Here is a 15,645-nt window from a genome sequence, read left to right on the forward strand (position 1 = left end):
TATATATATATATATATATATATATATATATATATATGTTTTAACATGTCATAATACAGACAGGATTAGGTTATATCACTGAACGTTTGAGAGAAGACAGCTGATATCATTTATGTTTGTTAGGGAAAGTAAATACAGTTGACCTTTTTTCTCATACAAAAATAAAACAGACAAATCTGCTGCGTGTGTGACCGATAGATTGAAGCCTTTCTTTTAACGGAGCGGCCTCTTTCTCACTCAAAACTTCTAAAATAAACCATCAAAAGAAAATAAATCTCCAGAATAAGTCACCATTACCTTAGTTTTAAATATCATCGTCATCATCGTCACCATTTCTCTGCCATTTCACCATCCTTTTCAAAGTTCACGTCCTTCCGTCCGCTATCTGACCACTTGCAGGTTGAAACCCGTCTAAAAACCTGCTGCTTTCACAGCTAGCACTCAAGGACCACACAGTTTAATCACGGGAGTGACTGTTGTGACAGGACTGAGACAGACATGGCGTCTTCGTCCTACTGAGCCTGTTTCATCCAACCATTTCCATCCATCGCTCAGTGTCCTCCCTCATCCCACCAGCTTTCTGACTTCCAAACCAACTTTCTGTCTCTGTTTCTGTTTGAATTTTCCGTCATAACAGGGGGAAGCAACAGCTGTGATTGGAGGATCAATAAAAGAGGGCAGGGCTTGAGAGAAAAAAGGACGTAAGGTCCGGCCTTGTGCAATATCTGCAGCCTTGTACTAATCTATAACATTGATGTAGTATGATCCTGTGCTCTTAAACCAGATATCTTTTCTGTGCTACGTTACCCAGATAGACTGCACCAAACACCACTGATGTCCAGAAGAGTCCTGCATTCTGGGTTCCTTCCTTCTGTCACTCAAGTCACAGGACACATTATACTGACTCTTCTACCATACTGTTTTCAATCTCTCTCTCTCTCTGTTCATCTTTTTCACAGCACCCCCTACCTCCTACCCTTGGCATCTTGGTTGGTTGGAGTGTATCACAAATGCACAGAGTCTTACTTCCAACATGCATAATGATTCTACTTTTCATCTCAACTTGAACACCTATATTTTCCCTCTCTTACCAAAGGCCAGACACAAGGCAGCATGTCAGGCACTTACTGTAACAAAGGTGACCCTTCGCAGGAACAGGGTCTAACGCGCCAGTTTGTGAAACATTAAGAGGACATTTATTATCAACAGTCATTTGTCACGGACAAGCAAAAACACTTCCAACGGCCTTCCAAACGGAGCAGATCCAGTGGGTAATAATGAAGCTTTGGGATCCATATTCGATTGAAGCAGGTAATACGTTGGGGCTGTGTTTGATATTATACAATGTAGGACAACAAGTAGGTCACTTTCACGCTCTGCCCGCCACCCTCGTAGTATCTGTCGCCTTGTCATAGAATCCCTCGAGTGGAGGAGGTGGTATCCCCCCCCCCCGCCCGCACCGTCATAAAGTATCAGTCTCAGGAGTAACCGGGTGACGGGAGCTGGTGGCGCAGGGGTCCAGGGTCAGTTTTCAGAGTTTGGGGGCTGGCATGTGAAGCCCACACCCACCCCCCCATCTCTCCCCCTTCCGGTCATTACAGGTCGTCACTTTCGACCAGACCGCCGGGCTGCAGGGGGCTGGCGTCGGGGAAGAAGGCGGCCTTCACGTCCAGGCCTCTCTCCGTCAGAGCGGCGTAGCGACTCGCGGAGGGACGCACCTTCTTGGGCTTGGGGACGTTGGGCTGCTGCCATTGAGCTGAGGGCAGAGGGAGAGGAGGAGACATGTTGAGTGGAAGGTATTGGAGCTTGATGTGTGTGTTCTGAGTCAATATTAAACCTGTAAGGCCTTCTTAACCCTGTAAAAAAACTTTTAATAGCTAAAAGCTAAAAGTGATGTTGTAATTTTGCAACTGAGGGTCTTACAGTGTGTGTGTGAAAGGAAAATATCATGTCATATAGTTTCTGTGTTAAAGACATATTTCTCTGTACAAAGCTTTAACTAGTCTGACTAGGCAAAGACACTAGGTGACAGTCTGACTGTGTTCTTATAAACAACAGCCAAGGTTTAGGAGATATGCCATTTGGCCTATTCTCAGTTTATCCAGTTCTAGTGTGAAGACATAACAAAGCCCCTAGACCCGTCTTTTGTTTTCATTCTTCTCATCTTTTTTATTATATCTGGCATCTCATGTACGTCATGTCAATCATGTATTTAATGTTAAGTCTGACCAGACCTCTTTCTCACTTTCTGGTCAGACGTTAGTATCTCTGATTGTAAACTGAGCTCTGTGGCCGCAGAAATAAACTATGTTCTATATTTTCATATACAAATTGACTCGTCTTAATTTCTACAGTTCACTGTCATGGCTCATTTGAATGATTCCACAACACGTGTTTGATTCACCCTACTTGGAATACCAGAAAGGTGGGTTTTACATCATCAGGACTGACCAGATATTATTCACGGAGGTGGACAACAGACTCTAGATCTCTCTAGACCCTAGATCTCTGTAGAATGGCGAGCTAACAAATTTGTTTAAACATTTTACAAATGTGTTTATACAGAGTAGACAAAACAAGTGGAGCATTGACATACATAGAATTATAGATATGATTTGCACAGAGATATCTGGAATTATAGATATGACGTACAGAGATATCTGGATAATGACGCATACTCATGAGAAGGCTGTGTGTTTGCATATGTGTCAATAAGTTGAAGGCTATGTGTAGAGAGAAAGAGAGTGGGGTAGTGTGTGTGTAGATAGATATGTCTGGGCAGTGAAGGCTACAGTGTAAGCGATTGTGCTAAACTGCCTTTCACATAGTAAACCTTCTGGCACACACTGTATTGTTCTTACGTGGTAAACACCCACCCATCTGGTGTTTCCAGGCCAGTTGAAACAACCACAGAGACTTTAAACCGTGCTTGCGAACCCTATTTGAACCCAGGTCAGGAGAGTGACTTACTGTGGACGTCGAGGCGTGCCGTGCTGGATACAATGCCCGCCTCATTCTTGGCTGACACAGTGTACCAGCCTGCGTCCTCCTTCATGGCTGGCTGGATGATCATGCACAGATAGCCACAGTTGTCCTGGTGCATGCTGGGAAAGAAAACATCAATACGAGTTTAAAGCAAGTGTTTCACAAAAAAACGCCTCTGGAGAAGATGGTAAGCACGTTTCCCATAACGTCTACAAACTAATTTCAGGTCATCACCTATATTATTTTTGCAATCTGATTTTCTTGTTTCCACTCTCCTTCCTTCTTTCTTTCTCTCTTTTTTTAAACAGTTGACAGACATTTGTATTATCAGATTATTGTTATCGTGTAACATGTAATCTGTAACCCCAAACCCTGCTGACGAGAGGCGTTACCTGATCCTGTCTGTGTTGTGTGTGAAGGACTCGTTCTCCCTCTTCCAGAAGATCTGTGGGTAGGGCACCCCGGTCACACGGCACTCCAGGCGCACGGGGTAACCCTCCGCGACGCCGGTGTTCTGAAGCTTCTCCATGAATGAAGGGGCCTTGTGCATCTCTTTGGCTGCGGAACGAATATGACTCAATGTTCATCTCGGGTCCCATTCAAAGGCGTCAACATGTATCGGCCTATACGCCCGTGTTTGGTTTTTAATTACACGCTGTAGTATGTACGTGTTTTTACCTGCAACGATGAGCTCCAGGTTAAAGGAGTTCTGTCCCGCTCGGTTGCTGGCGATGCAGGTGTAGATGCCGGCGTCGCGGCTGGTCACGGGTTCCACGACCAGCGAGTGGACGCCGTTTTCCCTCACCAGCATCTTGTGAGCGGAGTCGGGGCGGATGGTCTGGCCGTTCAGCTGCCAGATCAGATCTGGCGTGGGCAACCCGCTGACCTATGGGTGGCAAAACACAGGCATACACTGAAATACACCCCAAAGTACTGCACAAAGGCTTATTCCCACCATGAATGATGACCTACAGGTGGCAAAACACAGGCATGCGCTGAAATACACCCCAACATACTGTACGAAGGCTTATTCCCACCGTGAATGATGCTTTGTGAGGTTTGTGCAGTCGTTGCTTGTTTTTGTTTGTTATATAAATGCTTGGGTATATTAGCTGCATGTGTTCTCTGGGTTATTTGCGGGGCAGAGTGAAAAAACACCAGTGTTTGGTTAATGCGTCTCTGTTGGGTTTGTCTGGAGGAGTCTGGCCGCCTGCTTGTTTTCTCATGGGAACGCTCTGCCCCCAAAAGAGCCAGTCGTCTTTCTCAGCACCCGCTGCGCGCCACAGGGAAACCCTACACCTGCCCCTCCCCCCCTCAGGTGCCGCCCCGCTGGGCCCACCTGTGTGTGGGGGAGGAGTGTGTACGGAGAAGGTGTTTGCGTCGCGGGCACCGGCGATAAGGGTTCCAAGTCATCACTAGTAGGGTAAGGGTGGACTAGAGTTAGCGAGGAAGTCCTCTTGGAGCCTCAGCTCGGGGGAAAGAAGTCCATTTCCTGCCAGATGAGACATTTTTGGCCTGGAAAGTTCGGGGGGGGGGGGAACACACAAGCGATACGGAAACAAATAATAGTCTATAAATACCCCTGACATTAAAAGTCCCTGAGACGTCGGAGGACACGGTGTGCGTTCCAGACAAGCTTGAAAAGACAAAAGTCTTTTTATAGCGTGTGAATTCCGTGTATGGTGCGGTTTTGTTTTACGGCTGTTTTGTAACAGTTCTCCCCCCTTCAGGGACTAAAGGCTGCAGGGAGGTGGGAGACACTGAGAGAAAGACTGGAGGAATGCGTCTGTGTAAGGAAACCAAAGAATTGACGGTGACAGTGGTGGTGATGCTGGTAGTGGTGTTGTGTGTGTGTTTGTGTTTGTGTGTGTGTGTGTGTATTGTGTGTGTGTGTAGGGGGGAAGGTTTGAAAAGAGAAAGGGGGGGGGGGGGGGGATGAGGAGAAGAAAAAATAAGACGTAGAGGCAGAAAGCGTGATGGTGCTTAATCCCAGGAAAGATGACACCACCGCTCTCTCCTCCGGTGCTCTGAGTCGTTCATAATGCGATGACGTGATGAGACATACTGTCTTGGGCTTTTTTTTGTTTTCTAAGGAACCTGGAATGCGAGGGGAACTGGGAGGAAGCCTTTCTCTGGCAGCAGGTTTCAGACCCCCCCCCCGCCGAGAAGCAGCAGCACAAACGCACAAACACAGAATTAAAGGGTGGATCTGAAGTGGGTTTTTCTCTATTACTATGATTAACATGTTCTTTCTCGGTGAGAGCAATTTTCCATTTCCAGGCGTTATACAGTACATTTCAAAAGCCTCCCACTTTAATTCCTTTATATGAAAAAAAAATAAAAAAGGTGATGGCTTGGAATGGATGATGTATTCTCCTTCAGAATAAGAGCAGTGTTTCGGATAAATTAAACCAGTAATGCTATCTAGTACTGAGGACATTGGGCATCAGTAGAAAATTATTAAAAGGGAGACACAGCTGGCGGATTCGGACATAATGTAGGTGACATGTGAAAATCTATCGTTTTCTTTCCCTCTAAAACATCCAATGAACATCAAGAAAAAAAATATATCAGGGCGGCTACGTGGCGCAGTGGGCAAGGCGCTCGCAACGAATGCTGGAGACTAGGCTCGAACAGGATGCCTCCTGTTCGAGCCCCGCTCTCCACATTGCTTTCAGTTTAGCTGGTCGTCCACAGTAATACACATTGGCCGTATTACGGGGAGGGAAACTGAAGGGTGGGGATCGGGCGTTGTGGACAGCGACTCCTACAGGTCGGTTGGTGCGCCTGCGCAGTAGAATCATGAAGCGACGGGGGCGGGGCCCCTCCAAAGCCCAGACCCCCGACGCTGAAAGATCGAGCCGCGCAGGTGAAAAGATGCGACGGCTGTTACCTCGAGTATCGGAGGGGACTCGTGCTATGTATGACTTAGTCCACATTGCAGCCGGCTTGTGGGAGGCAAGAAACAGCGTTCGAAGACAGGGGAGGGTTGAATTGGACGATATGAAAATTGGGATGGGAGAAAAATGGAAAATGGGAGAAAAAGTGGATAAAAAAAAAGAAAAAAAATATATCTTGATTTTTCTCATTGTAAGACTTAAGTACTTTTCTCATTATGAGACTACAAATAGATGTGTAGTCAATGCAGACTGTGCTCAAGGCTATTAATGTAGGTGCGCATAGCAGCAAACATCAACAGGAAACAGCGAGCGGCTCTCGCACTCTAAACGGACAAACGGCATCGCGGGTCTTCACACATTCCATCCACACAGAGACGTTTGGGCCGCGGGGCCGGCATCACTATCAGCAGACACTTAAATTTGTTACCTACATCTGTCTATCTGAAACACTGACAATCAATGTACTTAGAACGATTGTAATGTTTTATAGTTATAGTTATCTTTATAGTCATCACCACAGGTGTGAAGGAGCCAAGATTCCCCATGATTTATTATCCGAGTCGGTTGACAATGAATGCGATTTTACCACCAATACATTCCTATGGCGTTTACAACTAATGCCAGCAGCTCCGTGCTCTTTCATTTAACGACTCTTTCATCACTGTGCCGCCCCCATGTTAAAGGGATAGTTGTGATTTTTGGAACCCTAGATGTATTTTCCAATGATGGTAGAGTTCTCTCTCAGAAGAATCCATGCTGTTCCTCATACTAGCTCCAGCTAGTAAGCCACCGACTAATGCAAAGTCAATGGGGTCAAGCTCCTGTCTGTACAATATGACTGAAGCTAACTGGATTTTACTCCACAGTGCACACAGGGCAGATTTCAGTTGGCTTCAGTCAGCTTGTTCAAGAAACAGCATGGATTGTGCTGAGAAGGGACTCTACCGATCAACATCGTCGTTGGAACGTAGGAGATGAGGCTATAGGGTTTCCGAACATCTGAACTTTGAAGAGCAGGTTCAGGAGTGAACGGAGCGCGTCTCTCTACCTTGCAGTCCATCCGGCAGAGGCGACCCTCCTGGACGATGAGGTCACCGGGCGCCTGGAGGAAGTGAGGGCGGAAGTGGCGCTCCTGGATGTTCTCGTTCTCGTCGCCGCTGTCTCTAGACCTGGATCTGGACCTGACGAGGAGAAAGAAGAGCAGATATTAAATAAACCACCGTGTTTCCAGGGTTTAACTTACTTCACTTGCTTACTGGTAAACTAATTATTTGAAACATTCATGGGGCAATTTCACCAAAAACCTTTTTTTGTGTTAAGGGGAAGAGCACTGTATCCCTATTCCTCAGTTTGACAGTCTCCCATAGGATGAAACACGACAGTGGAGATTGTCCACTCTATTTAATAATGTATTTGTTTAATAAAGTGGTGACATCATCCTACGTCTCATTGTGCTCCACTTTCCCCCATCCAGCACCAAAGAAGGGATGTGCGTTTGTCTATTTTCACTCTGACCTGCTCTCCTGCCACTAGGGGAGCTCTGGTCTCTGGAGGCTCTGCTCTGGACCCCTCTCTATACAGTGGGGTCATGACCCCCCCTCCGCCCATCTGCTCTAACACAACAATGACATCACCACTACTGCCCATCAGTGGAGCGTAAATAAATACACACCAGCTATGAGGAGAGGAGCTGAGGCAGAGGAGAAAGGGTAGAAATAAGAGATAAAGAGAGAGGGAGGCACTGATCCATATCTTAAACATATCACTCACCCTGATTGTAAACAAAGTCTTATCTAATCTAGGAGTGTCCCTGTTCATGTCAGGTTACAGGACTTATATTGCATGTGTTGTGTGCGTTGAGTTATATTGTGTGGTGTGTGTGTGTTATTGTGTGGTGTGTGTGTGTGTGCTGTCTGAGTGGTACCTGTATCTGCTGATGATGTGTTTATGTAACTGGGTGTGACTGGTCGCTGCATATTGAAAACCATTTCAGACACTATTGTCAATAACAACTCTGAGGTGTTGATAAAAGAACACATTATGAAGGAAACTGTGTTTTTGAATTGACTGTGGATAGGCTATTGCGCTCTCTACCAGTCTAAATCCACTGGCACAGACCACCTGGACAGCAAACTGTTGAGAATGGCTGCGTCTCATATATCTGCACCAATCTGTCAAATTTTTAATAGGTGTCTAATCAGTGGCATGTGTCCTTTGTTATGGAAGGAGGGAAAGATCATTCCGCTTCCTAAATATGCTAAACTACCTTTAGGAGGTCCCAACAGCAGGCCTATTAGCATGCTACCTGTTCTCAGTAAATTACTGGAAAAGATTGTGTCTGAGCAAGTCCAGGCCTACTTTTCAGCTAATGACTTAACAACTGTATACCAACATGCATACAGGGCCGGTCACTCGACCAGTACTGCTTTGACACAAATGTCAGATAGTTGGCTTTCAGCTATCGACAGGTCAATGCTGGTGGGTGCTATTATGTTAGACTTCAGTGATGTGATCGATCATGATCTTTTAATACAAAAACTCATCTGCTATGGTTTTAATAACTCAGCAATACAAATGTTCAGGAGTTATTTGTCCTCGAGCTCTCAGAGCGTCTATTTTAATGGTGCTTTGTCAGGCAGTAGAGGGTTAGGCTGCGGTGTTCCACAGGGGAGTTGCTAGTGATATGCCTTTTTCTATTCAACAGGCTAGTCTGACTTTATATGTTGTTGATTCAACCCTTTATTATGCTGTAGCTACAGACTCCGAGCTTAATCAGGTTTTGGCCAGTGAATTAAACATTTTATGACTGGATAAAAACAAATAAGCTGGTGCTTAACATTTAATAATTTTTTTTTAACTTTTTCTCCCCATTTTGTATTATCCAATTCTACCCTCCCCTGTCTCGAACGTTGTTAGACCATACCTCCCACTGGTCGGTTGCAATGTGGACCAAGCCTTGCATCACGTGTCCCCTCCGGTACACGAGGAGGCAGCTGTTGCATCTTTTCACCTGTACAGCGCGATCTCTCAGTGGCGAGGAGTAACGCGTGGGAGGCTCACGCTGCCCCCGTTGCTTCCTGATTCTGCTGTACAGGCGCACCAACCGACATGTAGGAGTCGCTGTCCACAACGTCCGATCCCCACCCACCGGCTTTCCCACCCCCTAATACTGCCAATTGTATTAGTATGAACGACCAGCCAAGCTGGAAGTAACGCCGAGAGCTGGGCTCGAACCCAGCATATCCTGCGTTAGTGGCGAGCGCCTTGCCCACTGCGCCACATGTTGCTTAACATTTCTAAAACTGTTTGTATGCTTTTTGGGTCAAAGATTAGCACGTAATCCTACATGGGTTTTACAAATTGCAGGTCAACCTATCCAGCAGGTTGAAAAAACGAAGCTTCTAGGCCTCTGGCTTGATAGTTCTTCATCTGATCACATCAACACAACTGTTTTTAAAATGGGTCGAGCTGTTGCTACTGCCAGGACATGTGCACCGTTCCTTCCATTCGCATTGTTGAATCAAATTGTTTGTGCTTTGGTTTTGTGCCACTTGGATTACTGTTCTGTAGTGTGGGCTTCTGCTTCAAAACAGTTGCTGAATAGGTTACAAGTGGTACAAGATAAGGCAGCAAGACTCGTTTTGGTTGCTCATATAGGACTAGTGTTGTTAAAATGCATGAACGTCTTAAATGGCGGAATGTTGAGAAAATACTTTCTGCCAAGTTACTAATTTGTTTTCAGAAAGTCATCACAACCCACAGTCCTAAATAATATATTATATCTCTGATGAAATCATTTACAGCTCAAATGTATTTGACCAGAGGGGCAAGTAGAGGGCATATTATTCTACCCCATGCAAAATCTAACAGTATGCAAAGAACGGTTTTATATACTGTAGGGCTATCAGGGCATAGAATTGTCTTCCAAGTGACATACGTGACAAGAGCTTCAAAAAGAAATTAAGATCTTACATGTGAGCCAATAATGATAATGTTGGGTAATGCAAATATGTTATGTTACCTTATATTTCTATATATTTAGATATCATTTGTTTGTGTGTTAATGTTGTTGTGTTTCCTCGGTTTGTACGTCTTGCTATGTTTTTTGTTTTTGTTTTTTTTATTGATCTTTTCCCCCCTCCATTTTCCTCCGATTTTCTCCCATCCCAATGTTAGTCGTATGCCAATTCCCAATCCCTTCCTGGTCGCTGCGCACTTACCCCCCACAGTCAGATCATCTGGGAGAGTGGAGGCTATCACGTGCTTCCTCCGACACACGTCCAGCCAATCAACCGCTTCTTTTCACCTGGCAGCGCGGATCCTCCCCGAGAGGGCGTAGCGTGTGGAAGGATCACACTATCCCACTCAGGTCCTATCCGCGCTTAGCAGGCGCCCCGACCGAACTGTAGGAGTCGCTGTTTACAACGACCCGGACCCACCCCGCCAGCTTCTCCCACCCTCTAATACAGCCAATTGTATTAGTGTGAACGGCCAGCCTTCAGGGTTGGTGACGAACGCAATCTCCGCTACGCCACCTAACCGCACGTCTTGCTATGTTTTAATTGTATTATGTTTAAATTGTATTATGTTTTAATTGTATATGTTGTAATGTTTTAATGTTGTTTCGGACCCCAGGAAGACTAGTTGACATCAGCTAATGGGGATCCTTTGCTAATAAACAATAAACAATAAACATTAGACCGATTAAACACAACGACAAAGCAAACAGATGTTTCCCACTCAAACACTGAACCTTTCATCCCAGACCAACATGACTGCTATCTATCTATCTATCTATCTATCTATCTATCTATCTATCTATCTATCTATCTATCTATCTATCTATCTATCTATCTATCTATCTATCTATCTATCTATCTATCTATCTATCTATCTATCTGTCTGTCTGTCTACATGTCTGTCTACCTGTCTGTCTGTCTCTGTATTTTTAAATACATACTGCATCATCTTTAGATTTATTCTCATTCTTATATATATATTTCAAAACTAGTACTGTAACTTGAATCTGTTTTGAATGTTATTAATATACCTGTCCCCACATCCCCACATCGCTACCAAAGCCAGGCAGATGGTTGAGCCTGTGAGACAGAACGTTTCCCGCTGGTGAATAAAAAGCCAGTAGAATGTGTTTGTCTCGATGCAGTCAATCAACATGGCTTTACTGTACCTGTCAATCAACATGGCTTTACAGTACCTGTCAATCAACATGGCTTTACTGTACCTGTCAATCAACATGGCTTTACTGTACCTGTCAATCAACATGGCTTTACTGTACCTGCGCATGTGTCCAGGTGTGGAGCGCTGGCTCCGCCCCCTCTGGTTCACTGCCTGGACCATCATTCTGCCAGTGCAGCTTATCCTCCCCTGAGAGAGAGAGAGAGAGAGAGAGGGGGGGGGGGGGGGGGAGAGAGAGAGGGGGGGAGTGGGAGGGAGAGAAAGAGAGAGAGATAGGGAGGGAGAGAGAAATCGAGAGAAAGAAAAAGGAAGAGAGACAGAAAGAAGGAAAGAGGGTGGGAAAGAGAGAGACGGAGAGAGAAAAAGAGAGAGAAAGAGGGTGAGAGAGAGGTTACGAGGTGCCGACACTCCGACACCATTAGGAGGAAACACAGAGTGAGTGTAAAGTGCTGGAGCGCCTGATGGAAAGTCTGTGGTACATGAACTCTCCACCTCCGTGGAGCGCTAGTGATTTCCTGTCTGTTTCCACGCCCTCTTCCCCTCCTTGGCTGGAGACCCTTATCTTCACACCTATTATTCCTTTTATAATAATAATAACTTTATTTGTATAGCACTTTTCATACAGAGGTTGCAGTTCAAAGTGCTTCACAACAGTAATAATGAGCACTGACAACTCTGACTGGCAGCCAGAGTACTCGATTCTGCACACGTGTGAGTGGGGGGGGGGGGGGGGCATTGCTGTCTGTGTGGTGTATGAGAGTGTGTGTGTCTTTGGTAAATGGTGCATTTATATAGTGCTTTTATCCAAAGAGCTTTACAATTTTTCCTCACATTTGACCCATTCGCACACCGATGGCGGAGGCAGCCATGCAAGGTATCAACCTGCTCATCGGGAGCAATTAAGGGTTAAGTGTCTTGCTCAAGGACACTTCGACACGCTGCCCGGGAGGAGTGGGAATCGAACCGGGAACCTCCAGATTACCAGATTACGACTGTTCTACCTCCCGAGCCACTGACACTGTTTTTGTATGTGTGTATGTATGTGTGTGTTTGTGTGCAGGCGTGTGTCCATGTGTGTTCTGTGTGTGTGTGTGTGTGTGTGTGTGTGTGTGTGTGTGTGTGTGTGTGTGTGTGTGTGTGTGTGTACACTTTTACTAACTATTTGACCAAATGACACACGTTACATCCTCCAATGTCTGGATCTCTCCTCCGTCCTCCTCACCTCTGGGTTCCCAGCCATGATGGTGTAGTTGCCGTCGTCGTCCAGCGAGGCCGCTGCGGTGTGGAGAGAGCAGGTCCCGTCTGCGTCGCGGCTGATCCTGTAGTGTTCGCTCCTCTTGGAGATCTGCTTCCCGTCTTTGAACCAGTACACCTGGACAGGACAGGGGGCGGGACGGGACCGACACTCTTATTAGACAACCATCCGGAGAGCCGGGAGCTGGGGTGTCTTCTGATTTCATTTGTTTGCTTTGTAAAGCAACTGTCTAATCAAAAGTGCTATACAGATAAACATTTATTATTCTGATTATTAAATGTTATATTTGCTCAATGCTTTTAAGATAAGAGAAGATAAGATATTCCTTTATTCATCCCCTTGGGGAAATTCAGGCGTCATAGCAGCATGGGGGAGGGGGGGGAGGTACAGGTATGGGCAGGGTAATAGTAGAAAGACATAAATATAGGCAATAAAATTAGATCTGAATATAAAAATATGAGAAAGATTTACAGTACGTAAACCCCCATAGAATAATAATAATAACTTTATTTGTATAGCACCTTTCATACAGGGGATTGCAGTTCAAAGTGCTTAGAAGACCATGAGTATATTAGTAGGAGTGGAATCGAACCCCATATCCTTAACTAATTCCCATTAACTTATCCATGTGTATTTTTCCCCTCTCCTCCATTCATCCTGAGTCCTGTCATCACCCAGCCATTAAAGAGGGCAGGGGAGCGAGGGCCAGGCGGCCGGCCGGCCCAGCACCGGGGGAGGCACGACCCAGGCCTCGCCCCTTATCGCAACACCCTGTACACCCTGTACACCCTGTACCTCCACCTTCCATCAACAACGTCACACGTCAGCAACTCCCCATGAAGAAAACAAGAGCCCTCGTAAAAACGTCACACGTAACACAAGAGGTTGATGGAGCAATAATATTGACAATGGCCACATACAGTACAGGTCGTCAGTATATTATATCATGCAGCACATTATATGACAGGCTCAATTGTTCTGTACCACACATAACACAACGTGAAGGTTGATGTAGTGATATGATATTATTAATACACATACAGCTATGCCATTAGTAGGTCTGTGATATTAGTGACTTAGTAAGCTAAGAACGTACCTCTTCACCATAGCCTTTTAATACACTCTGCTACTTGGACTTGTTGCATCCAGACTGTGATTGTTGTACTGTAGATGATAACTACTTTATTGCACTGCCCTATAGCACTATTTTACTCAGTCTATCTTATGTCTATTTCTATACTCATTCTATGTCTGCACTTTATGCATTGCTTTTAATTGTCAGAAACCTGCTAATAGTCTTTTATAGATTTTAATGTCAGAAATCTATCACAATCAATAAGAAATATGTTACAATATTTTTTTCATAAATGTTAACCCTTTCACTATTACACTACAGAATGTTAACCCTTTCTCTCCCACACTACAGACGGAACCTTCTGTAACCTTCTGTAGTGTGGTTGTGAAAGGGTTAACCCTTTGTCGTGTGGCAGTGAAAGGGTTAACCTTCTTTATTGTCACAGTGAAAGGGTTAACCCTTTGGTAGTGTGGTGGTAAAAGGGTTAATGACAGAAATCGATTACAAATCTTCCGGGAGGTATTAATATCAATTCCCTGATCATTTTGTGCCTGTCTATAATTATGCCAATTCTATGCCCATTGTACGCCTATGTCTATTTTGTGTCTACATCCCTGCTGTGAAGCACTTTGGGCTGCAATTCCTGTATGAAAGGTGCTATACAAATAACATTCATTATTATCATTATGTAAGGGATAATGTATAGCTACGAGGTCATTGTCGCAAAATAATTGACCGACACAGAGTTTAGAATACCGAGGCGCCTCGCCGAGGTGTTCTAAACGTAGTGAAGGTCAATTATTTTGCGACAATGACCGAGTATAGGCTATACATTATCCCGCTTATTACATGGCTAACTTACTAACAATATACCTAATTCATTTTACACCATCGACAAGACGAGATCAAATACAGACGCAGTTGTTCTGTGGCTCTGTCAGCCCAAATAAAGTTATTATTATTATCGCCGGCAGCCGGCAGGTGTGTCTGATTGCACTGATGCAGTGTGTGTCAGTGGGCTTGATTGCTCCAGCTGCGAACAGCGGTCATTATTGCTCGGTTGCCCCTGGCAGCGGTCCGTTATCGAGTAATAACGGACCGCTGCTATGGGCAACCGAGCGCTATTGACCAATCACAATCAAGCATTTACTTAACCACACTGCAATGGTTCCCTTACTCAGTGAGTTTTTTATTATTCTGCCTGCCTGAATCCATCTTCTTGTCAACACCTCGTGAGTCGTTGACGTGTGTGAGTGCGAGATTCTGAGACTCTGGACTAAAAACTAAGAACCCCCCCACACTGACACACACACACGGACACACACACACACACACGCACATGCACACACACACCCACACACACATACACATGCACACACACACACAGCCACTTTACTTTACTTTACTAACTCACTGCCACTTTACTGCCATTATTTTATTTGACTGCCATTATTTATGTTTACAACTGCTGCTAGAAGATTTGCACTTAGTCCTCGTTTACCCCTATATTTATTTCACTCTTTCATTACATTTTTAGCTACTGTTTATAATATATTGTATACAGTCCTGTATATTGTGTGTGTACATTGTGTCCTATATGTTACTTCATGTTTATATTAGATCTTTTTATATACACCGTGGGAAGGGGGGAACGTAATAAATTTTTTCTGTATGTCTTGCACATTATGGGAAATGACAATAAAGTTGACTTTGACTTTGAGATCTCACCTTTGGTTTGGGGTCTCCCATGACCTTGCAGGAGAAGGTGACCGGCATGCCCTCGAAGACCTTGTAGTGTTTGAGCTTCTGGTCGCAGTGGGGCGCCTTGCCGTGGCCCGCGGAGCTGTCGTCGTGCTGCACGTCGTCGTCCGACTCCTCCACGGGAGAGCGCTCCAGGCGGAACTCGATCTCGCTGATCAGCCGCTGCTCGAAGCTGGACACTTTGTATTCCTAGAGAGAGAGAGAGAGAGAGAGAGAGAGAGAGAGAGAGAGAGAGAGAGAGAGAGAGAGAGAGAGAGAGAGAGACAGAGACAGAGACAGAGACAGAGAGAGAGACAGAGAGACAGAGAGACAGAGAGAGAGAGAGAGAGAGAGAGAGAGAGAGAGAGTTAATAATCAACGTCCACTGCTAGCGATGCGGAACCACTCAGAAAGACGGGAGGACAAGGCGAGCACATTCCACAGCATGGATCAATGTCTCAATCATGAGTCTGCTGATTCCCTCAGTCGTTCAG

The 15,645-nt window shown here is 45.2% G+C and overlaps 1 protein-coding gene across 1 annotated transcript in view; it reads right to left on the bottom strand.

Annotated features, from left to right (window-relative positions):
• Positions 1–15,645, bottom strand: part of palld (palladin, cytoskeletal associated protein) — an 86,903-nt gene continuing 71,258 nt past the window's right edge. The window contains 8 exon segments of the mRNA XM_084309028.1: positions 1–1,756; positions 2,971–3,104; positions 3,378–3,543; positions 3,664–3,871; positions 6,934–7,066; positions 11,182–11,270; positions 12,304–12,453; positions 15,140–15,361. Coding sequence (XP_084165154.1) covers positions 1,596–1,756; positions 2,971–3,104; positions 3,378–3,543; positions 3,664–3,871; positions 6,934–7,066; positions 11,182–11,270; positions 12,304–12,453; positions 15,140–15,361 — 1,263 coding nt within the window. The 3' untranslated portion in view covers positions 1–1,595.

This window comes from Notolepis coatsorum, assembly GCF_963971535.1.
Source record: "Notolepis coatsorum genome assembly, chromosome: 2".
NCBI lineage: Eukaryota > Metazoa > Chordata > Actinopteri > Aulopiformes > Paralepididae > Notolepis > Notolepis coatsorum.